The sequence below is a fragment of the Arvicola amphibius genome, chromosome 12, assembly GCF_903992535.2.
Source record: "Arvicola amphibius chromosome 12, mArvAmp1.2, whole genome shotgun sequence".
Lineage (NCBI taxonomy): Eukaryota > Metazoa > Chordata > Mammalia > Rodentia > Cricetidae > Arvicola > Arvicola amphibius.
Genome location: NC_052058.2, coordinates 21,332,371 through 21,344,715, shown reverse-complemented (window position 1 = coordinate 21,344,715; position 12,345 = coordinate 21,332,371). Strand labels below are relative to the sequence as shown.

The 12,345-nt window shown below is 49.9% G+C and overlaps 1 protein-coding gene across 2 annotated transcripts; it reads right to left on the bottom strand.

Annotated features, from left to right (window-relative positions):
* On the bottom strand, positions 1–9,686 carry Slamf8 (SLAM family member 8). Of its 2 annotated transcripts, XM_038349693.1 has the most exons (5): positions 9,554–9,686; positions 6,917–7,243; positions 2,618–2,923; positions 2,430–2,537; positions 1–552 (listed from the first exon to the last, which is right to left on the bottom strand). In XM_038349693.1, exons 1-5 carry the CDS (start codon positions 9,585–9,587, stop codon positions 491–493), a joined length of 837 nt encoding a protein of 278 aa, XP_038205621.1. In that variant the 5' UTR covers positions 9,588–9,686; the 3' UTR covers positions 1–490. The 2 variants fall into 2 exon arrangements, with proteins under 2 accessions (XP_038205621.1, XP_038205622.1); XM_038349694.1 differs by lacking the exon at positions 2,430–2,537.
* Between the last annotated feature and the right edge of the window lie 2,659 nt (positions 9,687–12,345).

Genomic DNA, 12,345 nt, shown 5'->3' with positions numbered 1-12,345 from the left:
TTTCCTTAGTCTGTAACTTTTATTCTGATAACATCTTGAACACACGGATCTCAGACTCTAGGGGCTGGGGTTGGAGTTAGCAGTGGTTAGCTCAATTTCCCGGTTAGTTCAAACATCTGATATCTTTTAGGGCCCAGTACCTGGCCTAGAGGCAGTCTGTTGATAGATAATTCCTTCTATATAGTGCTAGAAGCATGGGTGCCTTGGATAGACAATGTCTCTGTGTTTTCTAGAGAATGTTCCGGACTCTTATGGAAGCAACTTCTCAGTCCGCCTTGCCCAGAGAAGATCCAGCATTTGCGAAGAGAAGGGAGAGGGGAGGAGGTTGGAACCAGGGTGATGGCTTCCTTGGCTGTTCTCTAGTGGCAGATGGGAGACTTGCGGAAGTTATGAGGATTCTGGAAGTTTCCAGGTGTGGAGCATCATGTGACTGGGCAGAGCCTCGCATCATGATCCAAGCGCCGGTTTACGCTGTCCCTCATGGTGTACCTTACACGAGGGGATTCTCCGTCTCCAGAACCACCCTGTCAGTGCTAGCATCCTTCTTCTTCCCTGGTGAGAAGACCAGAAGGTTACCCCTCAGTTCTGGGCCTCTCAGCATACTCGGCCTCAGGCCCTGAACACTAGATGTCCTGAGCCCAGTCACCCCTCATGGGAAAGGAGATGTCTGTTAAGAACAGGACGTTCTTCTTAATGTCCACCCATCGTCTGCACCCATACCATGAGTCAGGGCTGTGCCGCGCTTGGTTACATGACAAGACGTCACGTGGCCGAGCTAGGACCAGTCCCTGGACATATTGCGTGGAGTTTTTACATTACCCAGGTGGCCACAGTTGTTCTTTTTATGAGCCTTTATGATGTTAGGTTAAGTGAGAGGAGCCTATCACGGAGAACCGCATAGTGGGGATCGATTCATGTGAACTGCCCAGAATAGATAAAGAAAGTAGACTTGTGGTTGCCTAGGGCTGGGGAAAGCACAGGGGAGTTGGCGAGTGTTGACTAAGTGGTTATAATCTTTTGGTGGGGGAGGTGAGAGAAATGTTCTAAAATTGGTTGTGGGTTGGAGGTAAAGCTCTGGATTAACTTAAAGCCGTTAAATTGTGCACTTTAACTAGGCGAATTATACAATGTATGGTTTATAGCTCAATAAAACAGTCTTTAAAAACTGATCTGTTCTCGGCTTTTACCTTCTTACCACAAATCTTGGGGAGCAAAGGGTGTGGGACAGACCCTCTTCCTCACAGACGGGACCCCCTAAATGGAGTGCAGTCTAAGCTGTCCATCTCCACCTCAACTTCCCTGCCTCTTGAGAAAAATGTGCAAGTCCCTGTCACTCCTGACCCAAGGCCTGGTCACAGGAGAAGACCCTGCTCTTCTAGGACATAGCTAACATAGTAAGGCCACCAAGCTCAGCCTAAAAACAGCCATGAAGCCTGTGCCATCTGAGATGCTCCTTCAGGGGCAAGGTAGAGGGTATCTGGGCAGATGCAGGGCTGATTATCTGTGTAGAGAGCCTAAAACCTGAGTTGACCAGGTTTTCCTCACTGCTCTTTCGTAGAAGTTGCTGTTGTCAGACACTGGCCGGGGGTGTAGAGGTGTGGGGGTGGGGGATGGGCCTTCTCTTGGACGTTCTTTTCCTAAGAATGGTTGACAGGGAGCTGGGCAGAGGTGGTTCAAGCCTTTAATCCCAGCACTTGGGAGGCAGAGGTAGGTGAACGTCGGTGAGTTTGAGGCTAGCCTGGTCTACAAAGTGAGTTCCAGGACAGTCAGAACTGTTACACAAAGAAACCCTGTCCCCAAAAAACAAACAAAAAAAAAAAGGTTGGCAAGAAGAGAGTAGTATTCATCGATCTCATCAATACTTTCCTTCAATAACCATTTACCACTGCTGTTCCTGTCTCAGGAACCATGATGCTCAAGGGACTCCCCCCTCCCCCAAACCCGGGTATGTCTCCTGGTGACCCAGCTTTTGCTCTTTGCTTTGGTGAGGCTCAAAAGTCAGCAGGAGCAGACAGGTAATTAGTCCTTGGGATGGAGTTAGTAAAGGCGATTAAAGGAAGGATATTAATCAGACTGAAGGTAGGCAGATGGGGGGAGTTAGGGAAGGCTTCCTGGAACACGCTCACCTTGAAGACTCAGCAAGAGAGGGCCGAATGGAAAGGGAAAATCACAGAAAGTGTGCTCTAGGCAGAGAGAATATAGTGTGCACAGACCTGGGGGGAAGGCGAGAGAGTGGTTCCTTTGAGGAACTGCAGAAGGAAGACCAGGTTGTTCTGGTTGGAGACCAAAGTGTGAGGGGAGGGCCAAGACATGAGACCGGAGATGCAAAGAGGCAGGCCTCTGAATCCAAGCAGGAGGAGGTCCAGCCCCGGCTTCTTCCCGGCATTCCTATCCCTTCCCCCCATGTTCTGCACCTATAAGACTCCTACCTGAGCAGAGGCCATGGTGCCATACCCCAAGGAGACCAGCTAGAATCAGGAAGAGCAAGATGGGCACGGCCACCAGCAGCACATCCTTGTAGGAGGCCTTCCCGGAGGCTGCATCATGGAAGGCAGAGTCAGAAACGGGTCTGATGCACCATAATCCCCAAACTGTTGCCTACTGGTCCTTAGCATACCTGCCTCGTGATGGCAGCTCTCCCAGGGAGTGACTGTGGCCGTATCCCAGCTGACAGGGTTGGAGGCAATGCAGGTATAGGCCACATCCTGGTCTCCCAGTCCCAGTGAGACACTTAGCAGCTGTCCATTTGAGAAAAAGCTGTGCAGCTCTGCATCAACATCCATTGTCCTCTCCCGTCGCCAGCTATAGGTTATGTCACTGATGTTGGAGACCCAGCAGGACAAGAAGACTTGGCAGGTATTGGGGGCTTGAGTCTCTTCTGTTGCAGCAGTGAACACTTGAACCATGGGCTTGGGTACTGTGTCTGTGTAAGAATGACAGCAGGTTAGAGGGCTGCTGGGCAGAGTCCACAGCTCGGTGTCTGGGTTCTATGCCTGCTTAGATGCTTCTTTTGTTTTTCAATCTCATTGACTTTCCAGTTACTGATTCTTTAGCTTGGTATCTAAAGCTTTTATGGAATGATATATATCAACCTCTTTAGCTACACTCTCTGCTGGTCCTCCTTGCCTATTCCATTGGTTTACAGTTCTTCCAACCATAAGGTGCTGTTTCGTACATTTCGTGCTTTTGTGTGGCTCGTCCGTGCACATAAATGCTTCCTTCCTCCTCTAAAGGTGGTCTTAGTTTGTATTCTGACTTGTCCTCACACTCACAATCCTCTCGCTTCTGCTTTCAGAATGCTGCAATTGCAGGGCTGTGCCACCAAGCCTGGTTCTATTCTTCCCCTTCTTGCCCACCTAGGGACCTCCTAGGCATCCTTTAAGAGCCCCCCCCTCCCCCCGTCAGACACACTACTTTATGCCTTGACTGGGATACCTTCCCTGATAGCTCAGGTGTGACTCAGAACTCTCCGGGCGCTCTGCTCATGTCTCCTTTCACAGCGTGCCAGTCAGTCAACAAGGGATGACGAGCATTTATTAGTTCAGGTAAGAACCCACATTCCCGCACTTGTTGGGTGAAGGAGACAGACACTGACACATGCTAACGAACAGGAAAATAATTGGAAGGGCATAAAACGCAGTGAATAAGGAACCTGGAGGGAGGGGCTCTGTCTTCGCTATAACCTTCGCTCTCTAGTGCTGGCAAATTGGTGTTTGATACCTGGGCTGCTAACTAATAGTGTCCTGGCATCCTAAGCAGTGGCTCCTCATTCCTTTATAGATTGATGAGTAAATCCCGAGTCTCGAGCAACGGGGCCAGTGGGAGAGCATTATATTGACAACAGGAGGGCCAAGTCGCTGACAGCATTCCAAAGTCAAGCAGAGTAAAACCTCGTTAATGCCAGCTCAATCTGGTGGGATTTCTGATATGAAAAAAGAAATGATTTGCTGGGCATACTAATAGTATAAACAGAGATTACAGGGGGGATATTTACACCACTTAAGAGGACAAGCTGCCTCCAAACACGATCAGGCACAGCAGAAACACCCATCGACATTTCTGGTAACCGATCCGCTAATTCAAATCATTCTTATCTATTGTCAAAACCGAGCTCCTAAGGACGGCTGCCTGGCAGCTTCCTGCAATTAGTTCTAATCACGCTATGTATTTGGAAGCAATAAAACAGCAATTTCCTTAAAATCTGTAATTCAGATACCGAGAACAAGGCATTTTAGGGCTTAGTGGTGTGGGTGCTGCATGCATTACCACGCTCAATGTCCTTGTTTCCCATGTGCGACAGCTGAGACACGGAGGAGAAGAGAGGCTCCAGGGCCTGCGTAACTGTGGAGGTTATTCCCTGTACAGGGCACTGGGGTAGGCGGTTGTATAGTGCTGAGATCCAGCCAGAATTCTGCCTGCTGAGATGCACAACTTGCTTCAGGCCTCTGCATGAACGTGCACCCTCTAGCTGTAAATCAGCATCCTGAATGGCTCACCCAAGGGCAGGTAAGACAGCTGTCTCCAGGGCTTTGAGAATCTTCCCCAGTTTGCTTACAGCATCTCCCTCTCCTGCCTCCTCTTTCCAGCCCCGATCCTATCCCCACTTTCCATCCTTGAATTTGGACTCTTGGCAACCTTTCTCATTTTTGAGTATTTACTGAACCAGCGGTGTGGGGCCACTCACATTTTTGTCTCAAGTCAATAGGTAGATTAGATGAATGGGAGTTAAAAAGGCCTGGAGCAGCAGAAATGGATGGAGATAGTGGAGGAGAGACAGAGGGAGGGAAGAAGATAGGGAGAGAGGGGGGGAGAGAGGGAGGGAGGAAGGAAAGGAGAGAGGGAGAGAGGAAGGGAGGGAGGGAGGGAGGGAGGGAGGGAGGGAGGGAGGGAGGGAGGGAGGAAGGGAGGAAGGGAGAAAGGCAGGCAGGGAGGGAGAAAGGCAGGCAGGGAGGGAGAAAGGCAGGCAGGGAGGGAGGGAGGAAGGGAGGGAGGGAGGGAGAAAGGCAGGCAGGGAGGGAAAGAGACTGAGAAAGAGAACTCATTCTATCCTCAGCTAATTCATCCACTCCAGCTGTAGGGACAATCGCAGCTGCACATGATGCGATGTTGGCATTGTGGAAGAAAGCCCAGCCCATGGGTCCTAAGAAATAAAAGTAGTGACTATTTTTAGCTCTTAAGTAATGCAGCTCAGGTTGGCCTTGAACCCACAGCAATCCTCCTGCCTCAGACTCCCAAGTGCTAGGATTATGGGCATGTGTTACCTCCCACAGCCAACTAAAAGATCTTTTAGGAAAAATAATGCTGGGGACGGGAATGGTCTGGATCCCTGTGAGAATTGGTTCTTAGTATGTGCAAAGCCGTGGGTCGAATCCTTAGCGCTAACTTTAGAACAACAGAAATAAAAAAAAGAAAAAGAAATAAAAAGAAAGAAAACAACAAAACTTCCACAAAACAACAAAACTCCACAAAACAACAAAAACTCCGCAATGGGAGTGTGGTGGGGTGGGGTGGGAGAAGGGAGAATGGAAGGGGAGAGGGAGGGGAGAAGGGGAGGGAGAAAGAAAACATGAGGGAATGGGATGATTGAGATGGGGGAAGGACAGAGAGGGAGAGCAAGGAAAGAGATATCTTGATTGAGGGAGCCGTTATGGGGCTAACAAGAAACCTGGCACTAGGGAAATTCCCAGGAATCCACAAGGATAATACCAACTAAGACCCTAAGCAACAGTGGAGAGCGTGTCTGAACTGGCCTTCCCCTGAAATCAGATTGATAACTACTTTAATTGTCATCATAGAACCTTCATGCAGCAATTGATGGAAGCAGATGCAGAGATGCACAGCTAAACACTGGGCCGAGCTTCCAGAGACCAGTTCAAGAGAGAGAGGAGCAATAATATGAGCAAAAGGGTCATGACCTCATGACCATAATGGGGATACCCACAGGAACAGCTGACCCAAGCTAGTGAGAATTCACTGACTCTGGACTGATAGTGGGGAACCTGCATATGACCCAAACTAGACCCACTGAATGTGGGTAACAGTGTGTGGCTTGGTCAGTCTGTGGGACCACTGGCAGTGAGACCAGGATTTAACCCTAGTGCTTGAACTGGCATTTTGGAACTCATTCGTTTTGAAGGGATACCTTGCTCAGCCTAGATAAAGGGGGTAGGGCCTTGGTCCTGCCTCAAAGTGATGTGTCAGATCTTGTAGACTCAACTTGGGAAGACTTACTCTCTCTGAGGAGTGGATGGGGGTGGCGGGGGTGGGTGGAAGGTGGAGGGAGTGGGAACTGGGATAGGCATGTAAAATGAGAAAAGATTGTTTTAAAAAAATAAATGTAATTGAAAAAACAAAAATATAGAACAAAAATTCTATAATGATAGTTCAAGTTGAATTTAACTTGTAAGTAAAAACTATTTATGTCCTATGCCACATTTTTCTTTTCCTTTTTAGTGGCAAATAAAATAATAGTACCACCCGTAGTCTACGATGATACCTCAGAGTGGTATCATCAGATATATCAGAGTGGACGAGTGGATGGACAGGCCGCTTTTCCCACATTCCACTGTGCTTCATCTTTATGGGCACTGTGCATAGTACGTGCTATAAGGCTCGCTGTACAAATGAGGAAAAAGGTGATGGTCTGCTGGGTAAACATCATTTCCAAGCCTGCTGATCCAAGGAAAGAACGAACGGCGTACAGGTGAGGTTGGTGGCCTGGTGAAGCCGGCTACTTGGTGAGGTGCTCCCCTGGGAAGCGTAGAGGTGACTTCTGGGGAGTAGCTCCTCTCTGACTTAGCAGCATGGCCAAAGGCCATGCCTTTCTGGAACCTAGCCCTCCCCAGCTGCCATGGCTCCAGGTGCTCGGCTGGCAGTTTTCAGGAGGAGAGTCGGAATCAGTGTTGGGTACACTTACCGTACACCTTGAGATACAGGGTCTGGGTCCAGGTTTGACCCTCTGTGTCCACCATCAGCAGAGAAAAGTTGCCGCTGTCTTCAGTTTTCAGGGGCCCAAGCTCCAGGCTGAGGTTGTCGTGCAGCTGGACTCGGCCCAGGAATTGGGAGCGGTACAGAGTCTCCAAGGAACCCCGAAAAAATGTGGCCAGGAGCTCTTCTGATGGCCAGAGAGATCGCCAGATGGCCTCCCGCACTTGGAAGCCGGGAGGGCACTCTGCATCCAGCAGAACTGAGTCTCCCACCTTGCTTAGCACTTGGACACTGATAACCACAATGGGAAGGAGTGCTGTAAGGAGAGAAACCATGGTGAATCTGCCTGGCTAGGTGTCTTGTCCTACTCCTGGCAAACAGCAGAGTTGCTTGGAATTGAATTAGGGCCCTCCCCCCACCCAGCAGCTGCGCAGAGTTGAGGGTGTAGTAGTGTGTGTCATGGATGGGGGAACAAAACAGGAAGAGAATCTAAGTCTCTGTTCATGGAGAAACCAGACCTCAAACACAGCCACTAAAATAAATTAAGGATCATGATGAGAAAAAGTGGCTGCACACAAGTAGGTTAATAGGGGTCCTCACCCAGCCTGGAGCAGCCTCGGAGAAGAAACAACCCAAAGGAGGAATAGGAACCAGCCAGTCAAGCAGTGGCTACAGGAATAGGGATGGAGAAGGTCTACAGGCTGAGGGAACAGCAAGGGAGAGAGCATGGGGAAATGAAATTGGTTCTGTGGAAGGGAAGGAAGTAGGTAGCGTCGCCAAGAGTTGGCGGGATCACACTATGCCAAGAGGCAGCATTGGTTTCTGGGCTAAAAATCCCAGAACAATTGTGTGTGTGTGTGTGTGTGTGTGTGTGTGTGTGGTGTCTCACATAGGTTTGAAATGAGGAAGCAACATGATGAAATGCCAGCCTAAAACGGCCATGGCAGGAGGCATGGAGAATGCATTGGAGGTGGGGGAAGTTCAAGGCTGTTTATATTAATGCAAGAGAGAGGTGATGGCAACTTGAGCAAAGGAAGGGAACTCAGGAGAAGGGGAGGATTGAGACAGAGAGATGAATAGTGTAATTAGCAAATGCTGGGATTAGATTAGGTCCGGAGAGTGATGGAGAGAACTGAGAACTCAGAGCGTGTACCCAGGTTTTTGGGATTCATCGTATATCATTGCATCTGAAACAAGGACAGAGACAGACAGGAGATGAGAGAGCAAGATGCTGGCTTTTCTGAGGAGTGGTTTGAGTGTGAAGTATGAGGAAGACAGCCCTTCTTGAGCTGCCCTCTTGACTCTTTTTCTGCCTTGTTTGCGCTTACTCTGGAAGATCACCATCACCTCTAACCTCTCCTGTCCCTCACTGCAGGTGTACATTCTTTCTGTTTTCCCACAGTGATCAGGGATCAGCACCCCTGTCTTATTATTGTCTGTTTCTGAATCAGCGTCTCCCACCAGGCCATGAGCTCTTTCAGGTCAAGAGCAAATGTCTTCATCCATGTACTTGTAGTGCCCCGGTTTAATACCAGACTACAGGAGTTCAGTAAATTGCTCTGAGTTAGCGGAGAACTGACCTCAAGCCTGGCATAGAAGGAGGCCTTGGGATGCAGGGAAAGGTTAGGATGATATGTAATGTACCCAAGGCTGGGAGCTGGGATAAGGAGACCTGTTCAGCCTGGCTACTCTGCTGGCTGCAACTCTAGTCCTTATCCACATCCTTGCTGTCTCTGGGCCCAGCCATCTCCATCCTGACAGGATAAGTGTTAATGGGAGATGTCAGTTGAAACTGAGGTTCTCTCGTGTCCTGGCTCTGCCACAAATGAGCTGCATGACGTTCAGCTTGTCACCTTCCTCCTCTAAATAGGACGGGGAGGCTGTATCAGTGCTAGTGTGCCGTCCTCTGTTGCCAGTAAGATCCTTCTAAAAACGATCGAAGGTCTGAGAATGTGGTGAGTTCTTGTTTAGTCCTTATGAGTCCCTGAAGGATGCAACAGTGTCTTGGGGTCTGGGAACTCCATCCTGGTCCTGCAGCAGGTACCTTGTCATGTGGACTACTTGTTGATCAAAGAGGGGGGACTCAGGCACAGATGGATGGAGGGGCCACCGAGTATTTGGAGACTATTCTCAAGCCCACAGGGACCATGTTTAACCTGCTGTCGTCTCTCCTCTCTACCCAATGTCTGTCTCCCCTTGTACAGGATACAGAGAGGGACCCTAGCATTCCTTCAGGCTGATAAACATTCCTTAGACCATAGGGAGCCCTGCTCTGCTTTACCCTCCCCCCTTCTCCCTGGACTGTAGAGTCCCCATGTGCCAGTACAGACAGATCCCCATCATCCCTGCACCCAGCTTTCTCTCAAAACTGCCATCATGTTAAGCTACCCTGGGTCCTAGAACAGACAATGTCTCCTGGCTACAGATACCACTAATGCTGCCACCCCATTTCATCTGAAACCCTGCGTTAGGCTGCCCCAGACTTTGCTTCGTTCTCTATTTCTCCTTACTTTCTGGGTTCTTACTTGATTTTGAGATGCCGCTGTCTAGAAGTCTGATGCAGGCAGCTGGGTAGGGGCTCTCAGCTCCCCAGAGGATAGGCTGTCTGTCCATCTGCTCCACTTACCTTCGCAGAGAAGAAGACCCCAGAGGCACCACATGGCCGACGTCCTCCTTCGGAAGACTTCCTCAGCAAATCAGGATATCCTGGGCCAAATGAGTGCAGGGCAGGAGCTGTGGTCCCGCCGGAAAGTCCCATGTTCAGAAGGAGGAATCTTGACTCAAAACAAGATGTCTTGAAAGTGAAAGCATCCCGAATAAAGTGGAAGTTGGCTTCTGTCCCGGCTGGGCCTAACTGGGCTTTCAGGAGCGGATTCTTGTAAATTAGCCCCTTTTCTGGGCATGTGTCTTGCCAAAGCATGGTGACAAGCACACCCACACAGCCCATGTGCTCCTTGCAGATTGTCACCAGGCCTCTCTGCATCCAGCCATGCCAGTGGTTGTGTCTAATCATCATCATTGCCACGGACAGCCCTCTGAGCTGCAGTTCTGGGCGCCACTTCCCCTCTGCTTAAAAATCTTTGAAAGCCTTCTGCTGCCCACTGGATAAAGACTAAACCCCGAGCTTGGCATGCAAAGCTCCCCTGCTTCTCCAGGCTGGCTGCCCACATCCCCAGTCCTCGCTGGCCGTCCCAGCCAGATTGCCTCTATTTAGAACCACCCGTTTGAGGTTTGTGCACATTGTATTGACTTCCCCAGCAGGCATGCTCTTCCATCTATCCCGGCAGACCCAGGCCAGCTCTGCACCCCGTCAGGCAGACAACCTTCAAGGCTTCCTGCCTACAGCAGGGTGACAAGCCTCTGTACCCATGTGCACTTACTCTCCCCTTATGCCCCCGACACGTTGTTGGCTGTAGCTTCATCATTTCCTTAGGCTGTTAAGCAGCACTGCTTGCATTTGTTTCTGGGCTGGACATGCTCATTATTTAATAAATAGCTGTTGAATGAGTGAATGGCTGCTAGACATGGGTACCCCTTTTGTTTTGATGTAAGGCTGAGGACCATTCTCAGAGCTGAGCTTCTTGTAGAACTGGTGGAAGTATTAGTGGAGAAGGAATTTAAAGCCAGTGTCAGGTTAGGTAGTTTCTCGGGTCACAGAGGGGCTGAGCATGGGTCTACTCGGTCACAGTTACCCCTCCTCGCTCTTATTCTCTGCTTTTAGTTATTTAGCTTTGCTCCTATCAGATCGGCGCGGAAGCACCAAAAGTGATTCGGGACACGCCAGTCATGCTCCTCCTCCGTAATTCTACTCTCCGTCACGGGAACGAGAAGCAGCCCAGACGAAGCACGATCTTCTTCTGGCTCTCCTCCTTCCTTCCTCCCTCTTCTCCTCCACACCACGTCCTCCTCTGTCTTCTTCTATTCCTCCACCATAATCACCTCAGTACTCCGTCCTCCCTTTCGTACTCGGGATGGACTGGAAGGCCCTCAGGAATGTTCTAATACTGAACACCCCTATCCCTAGCAGGGAAGTTTTCTTAAGATGTTGTCCTTGAGAAAGACTTCTAAATGTCCTGGGTGTGGATCATTGTGTGTTGTCCTGCATAGCCTCTGGCTTCTCAGTCAAATGGGTATCAGGCTTTGGTATCGTTGAATCAGGAGTTAGACATACAGGATGGGAGCTGGTAAGCAGGAGGCTTTGGGGAGAGAGTCCCTGCCTGTGGAAAGAGAGACACCAGGAAGAGTGCAGGCCGCTGGCACACAGGTAGTCAGCATTGCTTGAGGGGTAGGGGGAAGGTGTCTGTAGACCTGGCCAGGGATTGTGTCCTGAGCAGGAAACTTTGAGCATGGTTTAGACAGCAAGAGAAAAAGGAGGCCAGAGGTTCTGATGGGCCTTGAACACAAGGAGAGGGTAGAGTATGTGAAGACTCTGTAGTGGGAAAGTACCAAGTAGGCTCCAGGAACAACGAGGAACAGTCTGGGAGCAGTCTCTGAAAGGCTAAGTGGGAAGAGTGGAAGGGGACATTGGAGTCTGATTATGCAGGTTGAACCCCGGGTTCAGATATTTTGGACAGCCATGGCTCTCCTTGTTAAATACTCAAGTTCCCAGAGTTGCTGGCTTAGTGGGTGGAGATAAGCCCAGGAATCTTAGTTCTAATAAGCACTGCAGCAGGTGAGCGTGCCACTGATGGACCGAAGGGATGCCGTAAGGAGCCCCTGTTGGAGGCAGGGGACTGTTTTTGTGCAGAGCAGCTTGGGAGAAGAAGAGGAAGGGAGTCTGAGATACAGGAGGGCCTGAACTAGGATGGAAATGTCCAGAGAACAGAAGGTCTGTTGGACAGAAGTCCCAGCAGGGTTTGGGAGTTTCTGGCTGTGGGACAGAGAAGCCAAGGGAGGGGACTCATTTATGGCTCTCTTGTCAATTCTGTCATCTATTCATCAAGCATTTATTGAGCATCTACTTAGCTGCCAGGTGCTGGGGACACAGAGATGAAAGGCTTAGCCCCTGCCCTTAAGGAGTTCGAAGTTTAGAGGAGGAGATGGAGTGTGTAACCCAATAATTACAATCAATGCAATGTGAACAATGCTAGAAGTGTGCACAGGATGCCATGGGCAAAGAAAGGCCTGGGTGGCTGGAGGGCTGGGGAGGCATTAGTTGAAGGGGGGGGGGGGTGTTTGAATGAGCCTTACAGTGCAAGCCAGATGGGGTAGTGGTTTTGAACGCAATCTCTAGAGCTAGTCTTGCTTCCAAGTTTGGCCATGAAGTCATCAGAAAAGTAACTTCTGTGTGCTCACCTGAGGGGTTGGGGGTAAGGTCAATAACTGGATTTCCCTCTTAGTGTTGGCGATGAATACCAGTCAGGGTTTACCAGGGATCTGATCCACAGTGAGGCTCAGGTTTGAACCCTGCCTACAAGA